This window comes from Agrilus planipennis, unplaced genomic scaffold, assembly GCF_000699045.2.
Source record: "Agrilus planipennis isolate EAB-ADULT unplaced genomic scaffold, Apla_2.0 scaffold1, whole genome shotgun sequence".
Classification (NCBI taxonomy): Eukaryota; Metazoa; Arthropoda; class Insecta; order Coleoptera; family Buprestidae; genus Agrilus; species Agrilus planipennis.
The window spans coordinates 4580563-4598513 of record NW_020442466.1 but is presented as its reverse complement, the minus strand read 5'-3'; the positions used below and the strand labels follow the sequence as shown (position 1 = coordinate 4598513).

At 33.3% G+C, this 17951-nt stretch overlaps 1 protein-coding gene across 1 annotated transcript in view; it reads right to left on the bottom strand.

The window, feature by feature from the left end:
• Window positions 1–1754: 1754 nt before the first annotated feature.
• The window catches only part of LOC108733350 (connective tissue growth factor), a 38457-nt gene continuing 22260 nt past the window's right edge, over window positions 1755–17951 (bottom strand). The window contains exons 4-8 of the mRNA XM_025981164.1: window positions 10356–10527; window positions 4309–4403; window positions 3878–4007; window positions 2840–3036; window positions 1755–2386 (exon numbers count right to left, since the gene is read on the bottom strand). Coding sequence (XP_025836949.1) covers window positions 1970–2386; window positions 2840–3036; window positions 3878–4007; window positions 4309–4403; window positions 10356–10527 — 1011 coding nt within the window. The 3' untranslated portion in view covers window positions 1755–1969. The remainder of the gene's footprint in view (window positions 2387–2839; window positions 3037–3877; window positions 4008–4308; window positions 4404–10355; window positions 10528–17951) is intronic.

Below are 17951 nucleotides of genomic sequence, written 5' to 3'. Positions count from 1 at the left end.
ATAAAAAGTTATAGGGGTTCAAAGTTAATAAATATGCCAATTTTTATACATTTCTATGCATGTAAATATTTATATAGTCATTCTTAAACAATATTCAAAGGTAAAACTAATGGAAAAATACATAAAAATATTGAGAAAATTATATAAAACATTATTTAAATATCATTAGCAATTGGGTAGGTTAGGTTAGGTTATCAGGTTTTGTTCAAGTGACCACCCTCTTTCGATCCCCCACCTCCACCCGCTTGAAGATAATTATTTTATTGAATTTTATTTGAATTATAGTGTATGAAAATTGTCAAAATAATCAACTTTCAACCCCCATAACTTTTTACGAGGGTGAGATCGCCACAAATTTTTTATGGGGTTTTACTCAGGTGACCACCCTCTTTCGATCCCCCCTACCCTCCTTCGATCCCCCCTACCTCCGCCCCATCTAACCCCTATAACTTTTTATGGGGGTGAGACCGCCACGAAATTTTTATGGTACAGTGGTGGGGGCCATCATATAAACATTTACCCAAAAGCCAAGTGTTGTTATATTTACAGTCAATTAATGATAATTAATTTTTGATGTTAATGATTTTAATAAGGCAATGTACTTTTGTATAAAGGGGTTGTAATTTATAGGGTTATAAAGGCACACATTCACGAATACTAATTATTTTCTTTTACTAGCGTAAGTAGTTTATCTATTTCAATAAATACTAGACTAACAGTTTTGTTTTAATCGTAACAAAAAAATACCTATGGTACGTCATGGGCTTCTGTTCAAAGAATTGTTTAAGTTTAAAATTCGTCTAGATGCAGACATTGGTGCCCAAATTAAACGCGTTCGGTATTTTCTATTTTCATCATTTTCCCAGGACTATACACGTGTACTAAAGGACTTCAAATACATACAGTCGAAAAAGAGTCTAATAATGTCTTGCATTTCGAGATATTGATGCGCTACCATCCGTGAATCGACTGTCGCTTTATTTGTAAAGGATTTCAAGAACAATCCTGGCTATTGTCCTGTCAAAAATCCCCGGGGATAAGGACCTAGCAGTGACAGACAATTTAAGTGACCGATTTCTCATTCCCGATACTCGAATTTCGATTTCATTCGCTACATTCCTAGATACTTCAATAAGTACCTGTCCCTATAAGTTTCTCTATTGTTTTATAATAAAGTATACAGTAAAAGTTCCTTATTCACGGTTTCCTTATTCGCGTTTTCATTATTCGCGCGTGAAAAAATAGCAATTATTCGCGGATGCAATCGGTAAACTGAAAAGGATTCGGGGGCTGACCGCAATAGACCGCTCGTACCTAGTGTGAATTTTTCCGAAAACATGGGTTTCTAATCTAAACATTGTGACTTAACGCTGCGAGATAAATATCTGATTTTTTGTATGGTAACAAACGAAGGTTCACACTAACTCGGTACGTTTTTGGTTCTCAATAATATGGTCATTAAAAGCTTTTACAAGTGCTTAAAGTTGATGCTTTTTGTAGAACACGTATTTTCAATAGAAATTAAAAAATTCCAAAATGGCCTTCGACAAGCTTTAGAACAAAGCTTTATCTATCTTACTACAAAATTTCAAACCTCTGTTCCAAACATTAAACTCATGATATCTAGAAGCGATAAGCATGTTTTTACTTTACGGCGCGTGTATTGCTGAATCCCGTTAATGTATCGGCATCTTTTGAGTATGTACTGTACTATTAATTTTAATTGCGAATTTAGAACGTATCCCCTATAATTCCATACTAATTACCATTGCATATCTACGGTTTCTGTATTCGCGGCATATTTATGGAACGTATACCCCGCGAATAAAGATCTTTTACTGTAATATATTGTTGCTAAATTAGGATACACTATTTACATATCGCTAGATGGTCCATAAAAAGTTCTGATATGTCCAAAAAAACGTCTTTACCTGTGTTATTTCTATAGCTTAACAATCACAGGGTTAGTTCAGCGCCTGAAACTTTTTAGCCTAACGTCTCGATGGACCCTGTGTAGCACGACGTCCGCCGTCGAGTTCCTGGACGCTTTTTTCCCGCGGTCGCACTTACATCTCAAAATCCACTGCATCGAAACGGTCACCAGCGTCTTCAACTCGGTATCATCTCGGATATTTTCCACCCACATGTCTTCGCCCTGTTGTATATTTTTGAAGACCAAATTCGATCTTCTTTCGAACGTCGGCAAGGGCGCGTCGCACACAAAGTCGACCTTAACTGTCGTACTGAGCAGGGGGCTGCAAGTTACCCCGCGATCTTTACAAATGCTACAAAATTTCGGACGGTACCTTTTCCTACTCCTGCAAGGACCTATTTCGAGGTACACGGGACTGCTGGGACGATGGGTCGCCTTGCACTCGTGTCCTCTCTGGAACAAGATTGGCTACCTCAGATTCAAAAATCCCGCGTATTTTTTTCGGTCAAACAGACGACGAACGCGAACGATATCGATTTGATTGATTATTAACGTCGTCGTGGCCTACTATTATGTACAAAATAAATTTAAAAGTTTGGCTAAGGGAGCGCCTTCTCGATCGGGTTTCTTAGTTAGCTAGTTAGTGCCGGTTGAGCGAATGGTACCATTTATTCAGAAACGCGACGAAAATAAATTAAAACGACGTCGTGGACGTCGCCCGAGGCGCTCGCCGACCGCATTAAAACTGATACAATTTATGAAACTTCTTAATCAACTTGCAGTTAATGCTGGGCGACAATCTTTGTTTCCGTAATGACTTTATTAGGCGCGCTGTACAGAACGTATCTCTTTTCAGGAAGTAAAAAAAAAAACTATTATATGTACGTATTGAGTTTGTCTACTTACCCTTATATGGTGCTGATTGTTTGTCGGGTCGTTGTTCTGTTGAGTTTTTTCGCACCGTCTCGTCTGGCACAGGCGAATTTCTTGTAACATGTGGCAACGTTCGTTAAGGTTTGACTGGCGAACAGAAAACCCTGACCCACAATCGCTGCTGCAATTGGACCACGACGAAGAGATTTTGTGACAGTTGGGGGGCTTCTCTACTGATTACAAATAGATAAAGATGAGTAACAAACAGTGGTTTCTGAAATTATCATATTTAAAAGTATACTGAAATATTTATCGTGAAGACGTAAGGGGATACATAAGCCTCACGGTTGAAAAAAGTCTTTAAAAAATTTTTGAGGTAAACTTTTTGAAAATTTAGTCCAGAAATTTTCGAAATTAACAATATTGCAGCTTTTAATAGATTTCGGTGCCCAAAAATGGCACCATCATTCATTTTATAGCAGTATAGTCACGCTGGCTTCCGATTTATCATATTTACAATTACACTCAAAAATTTTTGATGAAGATGTACTAAGGGGCTGCATAAGCCTCATGGTTAAAAAAAATTTTTTAAGTGATTCTACAATTTTTCAGGTAAACTTTTTGAATTTTGTCCAGAAATTTTCGAAATTAACAATGCCGCAGCCTTTAACAGACTTCGGTGCCCAAAAATGGCACCATCATTCATTTTGGTAACAGTATAGTTACGCTAGCTTCTGATTAATCATATATACAAATACATACTCTCAAAAATTTTTGATGAAGATGTACTAAGGGGATACATAAGCCTCAATACTTTTTAAATGATTGTACAACTTTTGAGATAAACTTTTTGAAAATTTTGTCAACAAATTTTCGAAATTAACAATGCTGCAGCTTTTAAGAGACTTGGGTACCAAAAAATGGCACTACGCGTTTCATTACGATGTGATCCTTTTCAGGAAATTAATCGTCATTTTATGGTTCTTAAGTGGTGAAATAAGAGCTAAAAGGACAATTCATAAAAAAGGTCTTCGGGGAGGATGTTTCGCGGTTCTGAAATGGGTCAGTTACCTGTTTGACTGTCGCATAACCATTCCCGACAGCATTGTTGAGGAACTTCCACCAATCTGGGATGATTGCAAGTCCCTTCGGGGAAAATTTGCTCCTGCGGACACAGGCTCGAACATCCGTACGTCCCGTTCTATAAACATTTCGAAAATACGCTTTGTGAATAATTGAAAAGACCGCGCAACCCGAGAAAATTATTATTTTCGCTTTCGAACTTGGAATGGAAAATATTAAATGGAATTTATTGCTTCGACAGTTAGAAGCTCTGTCATTAATAACGATAAATAAATAACTAAATACTAAATAATGATTGATGTTCCTTTTTTTCCTAAATGGATATTTAATAATCAACGTGTTCTTTTATCTTGTATCGAGGAGAATGCAAAATATTGTTTTAATTTAATTTACATTAGATAAGTATGTAGGTGACCTACCTGACATCTGCATTGAGTCCTGCAGTCCAACGAGAAAGTTTCACCATGACTGTAAGTTTTATTGCGGACGCTGCATGGGATAAGTCCACTCGATTCTAGAACAGAAAAGTCCCTAATAATACAAAAAAAATGTCATCCTATTTTTAATTTATTTTTTGACGACATACATCCTATAATTATTATCATTTACGTATATATAGGTATGAATTTGCGTGCAGTTTTGTACCTACTGCAGTTATCGTATCAATTTTTCTTTTAAGTTAAAAGTTATAATTAGTCGATGTAAAGACATCGAGATAGATGTTGGGACCACCAAAGAACAGAAGATGGATCTTTCGGGAAGAAAAGGTATCATGGGTTACACCTCAATGTGGAAAAAGATGGGCTATTTTCTTTGGATTTATATAAACGATCCAAAAGATTAACCAATTGGATAGAAAGTACAAAGAAAGGTATAGAAGAAATAAAAATAGAAGAAACGGAAGTCAGTGACAGACAAGTATACGACATACATACAAATCAAGAACAAAGAATTTTCATGAAAAACTATAACCTGTATCCAAACATCATGAATGGATGAAAGGAGAAAAATTAGTGGAGATAAAGACATTCAAAAATATAGGGAGACCCCACAAAACACAGGATGTTTCTTTTGAAAAGAACTTACACCCCAAAATGGAATAGATCTTAGACACTGTTTGAAAAGGGAAAACGATTTTCTTTGCACATATCCAATTGAGCCAGAAAGATTATCTATCCGGGTAAAACCTTCTATGTGACAAACAAAATCAATTATTTATAACCTGTGTACACAGAGGCGGATTAAATGTCGAGAGCGCTCTAGGCTAGCACCTCATAGACGCCCCTCTGGCGGTCATATATTTTGCAAAGTACTTTTTTTTTATTAGGTACTTCCTTATTTTTTTTTAGGTTTAAACATTTCCGCGCGCGCCCCTTTTTAACCTTGAGCCCCTTTTTGACCTTGCGCCCCTAGGCATATGCCTACTTTGCCTTATGGATAATCCGCCACTGTGTATACAAGCCCCTAGTCCAAACTGGGCGTAATTTGGTTTTGTTTGGGAATTCACTAGAAGACTTTTCGAAATTTGAAAGATCCTCTAAGACCAAAAGCAGGGGCAAGCCTCCCTTAGTCCGTCACTGACCTTCTGATACATAGAGGACAGAGGCATATTAGCAAGAAGATTATTGTTTGTGAATGGGGAGTCAGGGATATCGAATGTGACACTTTTCTGGACTCAGCGCAGGAAGAAATAAGGGTGCGGATTGACGATGTTATGACAATGGCAAGATGGGACCTTTTTGATGAAAATACAATTACTTGTAAATGTGTTAAATGTTGTCAATTTTACGTCTTTGTGATAATTTCGTTGAGTGGTACATTTTGCTTTGCAATGACCCAATTCCAAATCCCCTTGTCGTTCTCAATTATCCCACATGTCTAATCTTTTCTCCCTATTATTGTTTCGCACACCTACTCGTTGTCTTTTTTTCTTCTGCATTTTGTCTTTGTGTTTTCCCCTTTTATTTTTATAGTAGAACTTGTACGCCTCGTAGCCCTGTTAAATTATCGTCACAAGAACGTTGTTAAGTAAGGTTATCAAAGAGAACTTAATTTTCTTCTTCGAGCGTAATGAAAGAGATCAAAGGCAGTGCCCGAGGAAATGCAACTCGAAAAGAAAAATAGTCGGGGCAAAATTGAAGTTTGAAACGGAGCAGAGCAAGCAAGGACACGTCTAACACACCCCCTCAAGGGACAAGTATATATTTGTTTGTGTGTGTCATATTACTGTAGTCTATTTTATAGTTTATTTCTAGACAAAGATGATTTATAAAAAATGTAACAGGGAAAAGACAATACTAGAACAAAACTTTCAACAGTTATAACTCTGAAACGGAATATCGTAGGGGGTGCTTCTATTTTATCTCTAGAAAATTTTGATAACACTCCCGTTGATATCGGACTATAGAATCGGAAAATATGGGCTATTTCTGGACTCGGTAAATTGCGCGAATTGAGTCGGCTCTAACGCAGACCAGGAAAGTCATAGTTCAAAACTGTTTCCGTCAAAAGTTTGCCCAACTTATTGGGCTTCGAACGAGCCATGTTTCGTACATATCGGATGTCGAATAGCGGAGCTATGAATTTTTAACCGCGGCCATGTTCCTGAGCCCAAATTTGACTTTCGTAACCTGTGGCTGGAAAACGATAGGACTTATCGGACAAATTCTTTCCCAGACGGATGCCTCGTCACAGTGCAAACGTCATAGAACGTCTGCGGTCGCATTCATTGCCGATAAGTAATTGTTATCCGAAGTTTGTAACAGATAATTCACCATTCAGAACTCGTATTCGTCGCTGCAACTCAATATTTAAGTACATGTCGTATCAAAATTTTCTTGGAATTTATCGATGATTTTTTTCCTAACGTTTTTGCAAAATATAATCGTTACATTTCAGTAAATTACAGGAAAACTGTGAGGGGGTTGGTTATCTAAATATCCCCGTTTGCTAGACTAGAAATTCGTTTATATACGAACAATGTTTGGACATAATTAATACGATGGGACGAATGAGAAAGACAGGAAGATTGAGATTGTTGTACGTACATATATAGCATGCTTCAGAGGTTTGTGCAGTTTCAAGATAATGGCGCATTGTTCTATCGTATTTAACAGATTATAACACCAGAGCGCAACCATTGTTGTTATGGACCCAAATGTACAATGTCTGACATATTTACAGATTTGAATAATCCACAGAGAATTCTTTAAATTGCATGTTGTTGGTTTTGATGGCACATGTTTATTTAAATATTGTTTTAATCTACAAATCCAGTCCAAAAGGCTACGTGTTTTAGCTAATATTACTGACAATAAGATTGGTTTGGAATACATTTTAAAGTTTACTAGATTTTACTAGATTATCGACGACCATATAAAACTAAATTTTCTATACTTCGACAACAGTATTTCTTTTCTGGATAAAAGATACCCTATGTCCTTTCCTGTACCCCTGTTAATATGTCTACAAAATTTCATGATGATCGATTGAGTAGTTAAGGCGTGAAAAGTCAACAAACAAACAGTCACATTCGCATTTGTGATATTAATTAGGGGATAGGCTTATCGCGCGCAAACAATTTTATTGTTGTTTTCTGGAGCTCTTAACATAGTTTAATTGTTAATTGGATTTGAAAATTGACAACGAGATTAACTCGGTAACTGTTCAAATTTCATTAACAAACCAATTCGATGTACTTCGATTGCTTGAGGTTTAGAAACCACATTTAACGAATATCGCAGAGCAATACTCAATTACTCAATAATTTATTAGATTTTCTCTTTTAACAGGCTTGCTATCAGCCCAGTTTATTTGCATATGTTAATTGAGTCTGTATTTACATAATTCCAGACCTTTCTCGACTTGAATGTTTGAAGACTTACCTACCCATATGCAAATTCAGTCAAATTAAATAATAGTTAAAAAACAAAAGAAAATTATGCAAATCTGTTTTTACAATTTTATGAATTAGTTTACATCTGTTCCGTATTCAAATCCATAGAAAAATTGAAAGTAGAATAAAAAAATCCATAAAATAAATAGTAAAAATTTCAAATTACTATTATTTATTAAAGTCCTTGTCAATGAAAATAGTTGTAGACTGTTATTTCAATATGTTAGAAACTGTTTCAAAAAAGATAAAGTTACAACATTTAGCAATGAATGGAATACATATTCATTATAGCAATTTAAATTCTCCGAAAGAGTAGTATTACAACGATATGTTTATCTCTTGTTTGACCTAAAAATCTTATTTGAACGTCCCTGCCAACATTGGAATCTCATGATAACGAACTTCAGTAGGTACGATATAATTCGTCCAACGCTTTCAAAAATAATTTTAAATACTCAAAATGATCTTGCAAATAGAAGTAAACTAATAAATACCGTCATGTAAACAACATCAGTTAGTTAAATACAGACATTTGTATTGTTGTTAATGTTTTTCGATCAAATTTGCTATTCAATACCGTGGCTCAGTTTTCTTATAACCCGATTAAACATAATAATTAATTCGATTTTTGTTGTAGCAGGATAGACAACCCAATGTACACAGAAAGTTGTTGAGATGCCTAAATAAATAAAAGATCTAGCTAAAATTAATTAAGGCACTTTAAAATTGTCATTTCCTTACCCTCGTATTGCTGATGTTATAGGAGACTTAAAATATAATTTTTCAATTTTTTCGCTGAAAGAACTTCGATTTTGCGAGGGTTTTCTATTTAAATTGGTTCTAATCATATATTCAAAAAAAGTTGGTATTAATTTACATACTTTTGCTTCAGTAGATTTTTCATTAAGTTAAAAAAACATTAGGGGTTGAATTTTAAAACAGAAAAAATTGGTCTGAGCACACTTTGATCGGTGCTAATACGACTAACTTCCCATTAGATAATACAGTTATTGTAAAGTACATTCGTTTCTAAAGTTTGAAAAAAACGCGGCACAATAATAAATAACAAACAATGTTTGAGAGTTCGTCATTTTATAAACCCATAAGAAACAGTATTTCGTCTGAGAAAACCGAATTGATAGAGTACTTGCATCAGTCAATTGGTAAATACTATTTTTTATTGTTTATCGATTGTTTATAACAATTCATTTTGTTATAAACAAATTTTTATTATAATATGTTATTATAATATGTTATTCCCTGTCTTGAATAATGATATTTCGTTATTATTGATTCCGTAACTTCATTGTTGTGATTAGATTAGAACGTATTTTAATTAAATTGTTTGTAATTAATTCGTTTTTTTTTTTATAAAAAAAAAACGGCTTGACCGATTTCGTTCAAATTTCTTTCAGATCTTCATTATGATAATATCTTTCGAAAAAATTTTGGTTGAGGGCGATATCTCAATCCGTTCTTGAGATATCGAAAACGAAAAAAATGCTGACATACGAACGTACGTACGTACGTACGTACGTACGTACGTACGTACATACACACATCATCAAAAAAATTGGCTAGCATGCTACTAATATGTTAAAACGTGGAAATATAATGAAAATTCCGATTTCACTTTTCGACCCAATTACAATAACTTCCTAATGGGAAGTTAAAAAAGTTATTATGAACGTTGTTTTTCTAATATTATCAGATTTCGTTTCCATAATATGAAAACTCATTGGTTGTTTTCAATCATTTTCGCGATTTATTGATTATGTATTAAGCACTTAATATAAGTGATAGGTATTTGTTCTTTCATACCTTAAAAAGATTTTCAAGACTTTTGCTGAATATATTGAATGAAAAACAACCAAAAAAATACTGTTTTTAGATTCATTTTGAATTATTTAGATACAAATATAGATGATATACACTCAGTGATAAACAGGGAGGTTCTCTTGAGACTCCAGGGGTGATTAAAAATCTTTTCATAAACTTTGGTACCATTTTAATGGTGCATCGTTACCTCGGAAATTGTCAGAAATTCATTTAAAAGGAAAATGTATTTGACATGAATAAAAAGTAATTTTTAAAAAGTTTGGTTCGTTCATTCCTATAGAAATCTTCAAATAATTACATTCGGTCTCAAATGCATGTACCATATTATACCTTGGTATTCTACGATACTTAAAAAAGACCGCGGGATGATCGGCCACACGGCTCAAGCGTGCCATTTGATTACTTGAAAATTTTGAAGAAAAAGTTCAAATTATGGAAGACTAGCATACAACATATGTATTAAAATAATTAACACATGCATTTATCATAACGCAACAACGAAAAATTGTTAAAATATAATATATTTAGGGAAATTAGTGCAGCTGAAACAGCCGATGATAGGATATTCCCAACTAAATGGCTTACTGTAGATGTCGATGTCCGAGATGTTGTCGTTTAATAAAAATTAATAATAATCGAAAACACACAGTAACAATTATAAAGGTCTAACCTGACAACTGTTGTTTTCAACTTAATAAATAAATAATTTACTGTATTTTTTTTTAAACTTACCTACACAAGTGCCTTCCGTATCTCCGTGTGAAAATTTGCATATGAGGTGTTTGGTATCATCGCATTTTATATCATCGCTGCACGGTTCTCCCAGTTGCCTCAAACAGTCCTTGCAGAAGTTATTACAGGAGGTTCCATTACACGAAGAGGAACACGAAAATTTGCATTCATTCTGTAAGAGAAATAGAGTAAAACTTTAATTGAAATTTAAACTATCTGGACTGCTAACTATCTATGGTAAATATCATCGAAACTTTTAAACAAAAAGCTCTAGACAAATTCGAGACAAAATGTTTAAAAACCTGTGATGTCATATGTAAGCTTACATATACCTAAAATTTAGTCAAAGACTTAAACAGCCCTTTCGTATTCAATGTTTATTCTATTTCCAATAATAGTCTTTTAATTGTTTTGTAAAAGTGCTCGTTGATTTAAAATTATAAACCATTAGAATCTAAATACATGTCACAGCTCATCGACGACCACATAAAACTAATTTTTTTATCCCTCGGGTGCAGAATTTTTTTCTGAATAAAAGGTACCCTTTGTCCCTTTCGGTACCATTGTTAATGTGTGTACAAAATGTCATGATAGGTTTTACCAGCAGCTTCGCTCGCTTTGATTTTCTACATGCGTGCCAAAGATTGAATTCTTTTTATAAATTAATCCTTTAGACCTTTAAATTTCTAAACGTATACCTTGATGAAAACAAAATTGGGGCTTATCGATAAAAGCGATAGAATAGCGAAGCTTTGATCTAGATCTGTCACAAACAAAACAAACAGGAGCATTGTATATGGATTTGTAAAAGGTTTTGGCTCAAATGGGATGATTTTTCAAAGAACTTAATAATAACATAGATGCTTTAATTATTCCACAATGAATGGTTTGATATACGAACAAACTGATATACTTTTTTAATATCTTAATTGAATAGAAGTTAAAATTTATAAAGTTGCGCTAATATGAATATTGAATACATCGGTTTTCGATATGTAGGGTGTCAGACATGAAGAAGTGGTTAGAGGCGTATCAGAAGAAGAAACAGGAGTATAAAGGGGCGATAGAAGATTGTGACTAAATTACTGGTCTTACCGCAAATATGGAAGCGAGATATTGTAAAATCTATTGGAAACGCAAACACTGATTGAGGCTTTTCTCTGAGGAGGATTTTTCCGTGATTTGTTTTCAAAAGAACTTTTTCCTAAACCATTCTTCAGACTGATGACCTTGTGATGGTACCTACCCCACATTTCGTCTATAGAAATCGGAAATTTTAGGAAAAGCAATTCCAAGCTATTTCAAGTTTTATTACATGTTTCAACAAAAGATAACTAATTAGAAGTAAGAATTGAATTAAAGAATAAAACCAATCGGTATAAGTTTAGTAGATAAAACTTCTGTACATTAATAATTAACTTTGAAGAATCAGTAATTGTCAAGTTCTAGGTATATACTAGTGAAAAAAAAATCTTCACTAGTTTTATATTTCATTAATTACTTTTCCGAATCTTTCAACTTCTCCTTAAGGATGTTTGGGCGGTATGTCAAAATGCTACGAGACAAATAAAAATTTGGAAGAACGTTCCTCATTCAATTCTAAAACTCCTGTAAAAATTACAAATCGATTCACTAAACCGTTAAAAAGTTATTGAAATTTTAAAAAATTGTAATTTTACACGTCATTTTATGGAGATTCGTTAACCGAACAGATTAAATTTATTTTTATTAACAGAAAAAAAGCTACCAGAAATTTCAAACTTTTATAATAAGTAACTTGAACTCTGGAGAATCACTTTAGCGTAAGGTTATTCAAATTCACTAAATGGTTATCGAGGAAAAAATGAAAAATTAGCTGAAAATCTCGTTTTTACTTGATAATATAATGATAATATTTATAATTGTCTGAAATAAATGCAATTTTAAAGTTTTAATTATTATTTAAACATATTAAAAAGTTTTACGCTCATTATTAATAGAGATTGAAACTAAATATTTTTTTGTTTCGAAGTCGAAATCAAGGCATATTCACTGCCAAAATTCAGTTAAAAATTTTCTATATTATTCGTTAGTTCTTATTTTATTTAATGTTTTTTTGGTCAAATTCCAAATTTTCTCTCAAACCGTATACTTTTTTTTTTCTAATTTTATGTACTCTTGTCTCCGATTGTACCTCCCAAACATCCTTAACCATTTACAAGTTGTAAATTGTTTTCGAAATCAACGGTAAAAGTTTTTAGTTGACGTACATTGGGTTATTTAATTCTTTCTTCCACTTTTACAATAAACCGAAATCAATATATAATTGTTGTATAGCAAAGAATGCTGTTACTAATACTTATGCCATCTACTAAAACTTTATTAATACACCCTATAAATATTATATATAACAACAGGCACCCCGTATAAAGCCTTTAAAACGCTTTTAACAAAAAACGTAAATAAATTATTCTGAAAGCTTTTCCTTGTATGCCTATGGAGAAATGGATTTGTGGAGAAAGGGGGAAGCTGTCGTTAAAACACATGAAATTTTGAATAAAACGGATTCTAATAATAATTTGGGTTACCTGTAATGGTAGCCGATATAAAAAAAAAAGCGAAAGAAGTAAAACCTTGGATAAGATCTTCTAAAAAATGAGCCGGAAAGAAAGGAGAATATAAAACGGAATTAGTGTTCGGAAATCAATTTAGTTGAAATCGCGATATACATTAGACAACTGAAAAAAAAAAATAACGTAAATTGGATTGAAATCACCGGCGTAGCAGCTTCTACATTAATTAAACGATTTTCAATTTCTTTTAACTCTGTAATGGAATTTAGTTTTCGATTAATTGGAATTCAATTTTTAATATTTCGCTTAGACATTGAGGAATGGAGTGCTGATGTAATACAATTTTGGTAGTGCTGGTAAAGAACATAAATTACATATATGTTAAAAAAGGACAATAATATGATCCTCCTTGCACGAAAAAACCTTTATCAACGCGAGACAATGCCCACGAAACACGTGCCCGCTCAAACAAAGTTTTTTTTTGTGGTAATTAGGGGTGAGTATTCCTTTTAATTTTTAATTAATATTTACCACAGTCTCCCCTTTCTACTTTGAATTTTGCTGAAGAGTTAACTTTATAAACCATCATTTTAATATCAAAAATAAGACATTCACGGAAATATGTAAACGTTATCTACAATTATCAAAAATTTATTGAAAATTTTGGTGGAGGCGCCGGGACAGTTAAAAAAATGGCTATAATTGAGCTACAATTCTGGTTTCGTTGAAGTACATTGATGAATTATCATCTTACAATTGTATTAATTGCACGTAGATGCAGTAAGAGATGTTCTTTTTTTAGAATATATAAAACTGCAGTTTATAATACAGTTTATAGGCAACCCAACATACAGCAAATTTTGTAACTATAAAATCGTTATGTTATTACTATTTATTAGCACAAAATGACACTATAAGCCCATAACTTGTGGTGTATTGCTGAAAACTCGATTAATATTACCCTAATTATAAGTATTCACCATCCCTAACACGAGAATTGGTTTCTAACAACAATTACAAATATATTGAAAGACGAAAGACAATAATATGATCCTTTTTGCACGAAGAAACCCTTCAGTCCTTTTATTAATTAGCGTGGAATTTAATTGTACATACAATAAAGAATAAAAATTTGTTGATTCAATTATTTTGAAAGTATGCAAATTAATGTATTGAGCGTTTACTCTCGTTAATAAGAGAGATCTAGTTTGACCTTTATTGATGGTTGTTGTGAAGGATTAACCTAGTAAACAATCATATTGATATCGAAAATAAGACAGTCATGAAAATAGCTAAATGTTATCAACTATTATTAAAAAATTTTTGAAAATTTTGGTGGAGGCGCCAGGTCAATTTAAAATAGAAGCTATAATTGAGCTATAATTACGGTTCCATTGAAGTAAATTGATGAATTACAATCTTTAAATTGCATTTTTTGCACCTACATGTAGTAAGGGATGTTATTTTTTCAGAATAAATATAAGTACAATTTGTACTGTAATTCATAGGCAACCCAACATACAGCAAATATTGTAACTATAAAATCGTTATGTTATTGGTATTTATTAGCAGAAAATGACAATGTTAAGACACTATAAGCCCAAGTGTATTGCTGAAAACTCGAAAGAAATTCAAAATTTGATGAAATATTTTTGAAAATACGTAAGTTAATGTATTCAGGCTTTTACTTCTGTACTTGTATTGGAAACATCAAATTTGAATTTTGACAATGCTAAAGGGATAATTATCCTTATTAAGTCTATCTTTGCAACTGCTAAAAGTACCTATCTTGTTTGAGAAAACCACCATCACGTTGGGATAGTCGAATCATATGATAATAAATACATAATTGATGAGAGTAAAAAGAGTGATACTGGTTTTGTTCTAGTTGCTCTATCTGGCAACACAGAAACGCCATTTTTAGGGTTAATAAATCGGTTAAAAAAATGTCGACATGTCGTAAATCAACGTTCCAATCTCCAGTCAATAAATATTAATGCGTACGTTTCCATCCTGTGTTCAAACAGTATAATAAATCAACCACAGTTATGTTCCCATTTCATACAAAAGAAGAAACGTCCGAATTGAAAATGTCACTGAAAATACTACGGTCTGACCCTCGTGTATAATATATCAACACAATATTTTCGTCCCTTTTCTGCATTATACACATCGAAAATTTTATAGCAATCCCACCATTACTCATTTCTTATTGAACTTTATAAGTACAACATGAAACAAACCAATCAACACAACTCGTATTTTATACTAATTTCATAATATAATTACGTTAAGATTCTTATTTTCGTAGATATAAAAATCAAGATAAATTCAAAACGAAAACTTAACTAAACTATCTTCTAAGACACGAAGGGCTATTATTCAGAGGCAGATGAGAAGCAAAAATAGGAATGAAGAGAGGCAGTAGAGCACATAGATTAGATCGCCTACTTTTCGAAAATAGTTAAGGATGATGGAATGTTTCATGCAGCTTTCAGAAATCAAGATTCAAAACAGGAAAGTTGACTGAAAAAGTAGAACAATAGGGAAAATCAAAGAGGTGGATAGGTAGATAGATAAACTATCTTCTAAGACACGAAGGGCTATTATTTAGGACCATATTAGAAGTAGAAACAGGATTAAAGAGAGGTAGTAGAAGATCCAGATTAGATCGCCTCATCATCGTCATAAGGTCATCAGTCCTAAGACTGGTTGGACACGTACCTCCACTCTTTCCTATCCTGAGCTAAACTTCGCATTTCCTTAAAACTAGAACAGCNAAGCTAAAATAGGAATGAAGAGAGGCAGTAGAACACCTAGATTAGATCGCCTACTTTTCGAAAATAGTTAAGGATGATGGAATGTATCATGCAGCTTTCAGATATCAAGATTCAAAACAGAAAAGTTGACTGAATAAGTAAAACAATACGGAAAACAAAGAGGTAGATGGGTAGATAGATAGACTATGTTTTAAGACACGAAGGGCTATTATTTAGGACCATATTAGAAGTAAAAACAGGACTGAAGAGAGGCAGTAGAAGACCTAGATTAGATCGCCTACTTTTCGAAAATAGTTAAAGATGATGGAATGTTTCATGAAGCCTTCACAACTCAAGATTCAAAACGGGAAAGTTCACTGAAGATGCAGAACAATAGGGAAAACAAAGAGGTCGTTAGGTAAATAGGTAGACTATCTTCTAAAACACGAAGGGCTACTATTTAGAGGCATATTAGAAGCAAAAACAGGAGTGAAGAGAGGTAGTGGAAGATTCAGATTAGATCGCCGACTTTTCGAAAATATATAGTTAAAGATGATGGAAATGTCATGCAGCTTTTACAAATCAAGATTCAAACCAGGAAAGTTCACTGAAGAAGTAGAACAATAGGGAAAACAAAGAGGTAAGTGGGTAAATAGGTAGACTATCTCCTACGATACGAAGGGTTATTATTTAGAGGCATCTTAGAAGCAAAAACAAAAGTGAAAAGAAGCAGAAGAAGATCTAGATTAGATTACCAAATATTTGAAAATAGTTACGGATTTGGAACAGCATGTCCTGCAGCTCACAAAGTTGTTTACAACTTACCACCATTAAAAGAATGTACCTAACGTACAATTCTCGTATCGTGTTAATTAATTACAAACCTTGTCAATGATTTAAACGCAACATTTCAATAATCCTAGTAATATTCTACATTTCCGCAATTATTTAATAGAACAATAGTTACTAACGACCCTTTTCATTGCAATTTACGTAAAAAAAAAACGGTAGAACAATTCAATCCATTCGTCGAGAAATACAAATGTGTTGACCGACTGAAGGAATAGGGCTTTGTAAACCCTCCTATGTAATGGTCATAAAATCCATACAAAAAACCCATTCGACTTCATCAGACGGATGACGAACGGGCGTTTACACAATGAGAATTCGGGGAGTATCGGAGTTTCTCCCTTTGATATTATCAGCCTGCTCCTCGAAACCTTTGTATTAGAATGCTTGCGTGCCTGCAGTCTATTCTCTAATTCAACGCAAAAAAAAAAATCTCTTGGTGGACGAAAACAATAGCTGCATGAATTCGCTTTGGAACAATTAACAGGTAACTCAAATTTAAAAGACAATTAATAAGTCTGGGCTACTTCGTACAGAAGAACAAATAAGAAACTTAAAAAAAGGCAGCTGCAGTCTTAAGGAAAGTATGGAGCATGTCTGAAAAGAATTTCAAGGAAAACTGGGAAAAGAAAACGTATTTATTTTTAGAAGTATTCGTAGAAAGTATACCTACTGAAGTATGAAACGGAAATACGGGGTATTTAATCGAAGCAATACAAAAGAAATACATAAAATGGATCCTCAGGCTATTATCCATCTATCTATTTACTAAATTTTTTACAAAAGTTGATTTTAGTGTAAAAATTTTCTAGTTCTAGCACAGAGGTCGGCAGGGTCACATGCGGCTCTTTGGATGTGAAGCTGCGGCTCTTTAGTTCCATACGAAAATATTATTTATTTTATCAAAAACAAAACCATTTAAAAATCGATCTGAATTGATTAACGAGGATTAGGCACTGATTCTATCTCTTAGCCAGTTGTACTCGCTTTTCACCGCTTCCCAATAATCTTCCAGATTGTTACAATGACGTGAAGAAGTTGGCATGTGGAGCGCTGACTATCTTCGGATCGACATATTCGTGCGGGCAAGCCCTTGCATGAATATAATTAAAAGTAAAGTAAGAAGCTAACTGATAAATGAAAATTTAGAGTCGTCTTTGATACTTAAAACAACAAGTTATGAGCCAAATTTATCCAAACTTTCTAAAACCATGCAAAGCCAACACTCCCATTGAATTTGTTTGCTCAAATGTATGTTATTATTCTTTTTTTTATTCTAACTACAAGTTACATTGTTTAGTAAAGTTTAAATTTTCTACTTGAATAACCATGCAAAGCCATGGCTCCCATTAAATTTGTTTGCTCAATTGTTTGTTATTGAAGTACAAGTTAGTGTTGTATATAAATAGATATTTTTTCTTATGAATAAATAGATT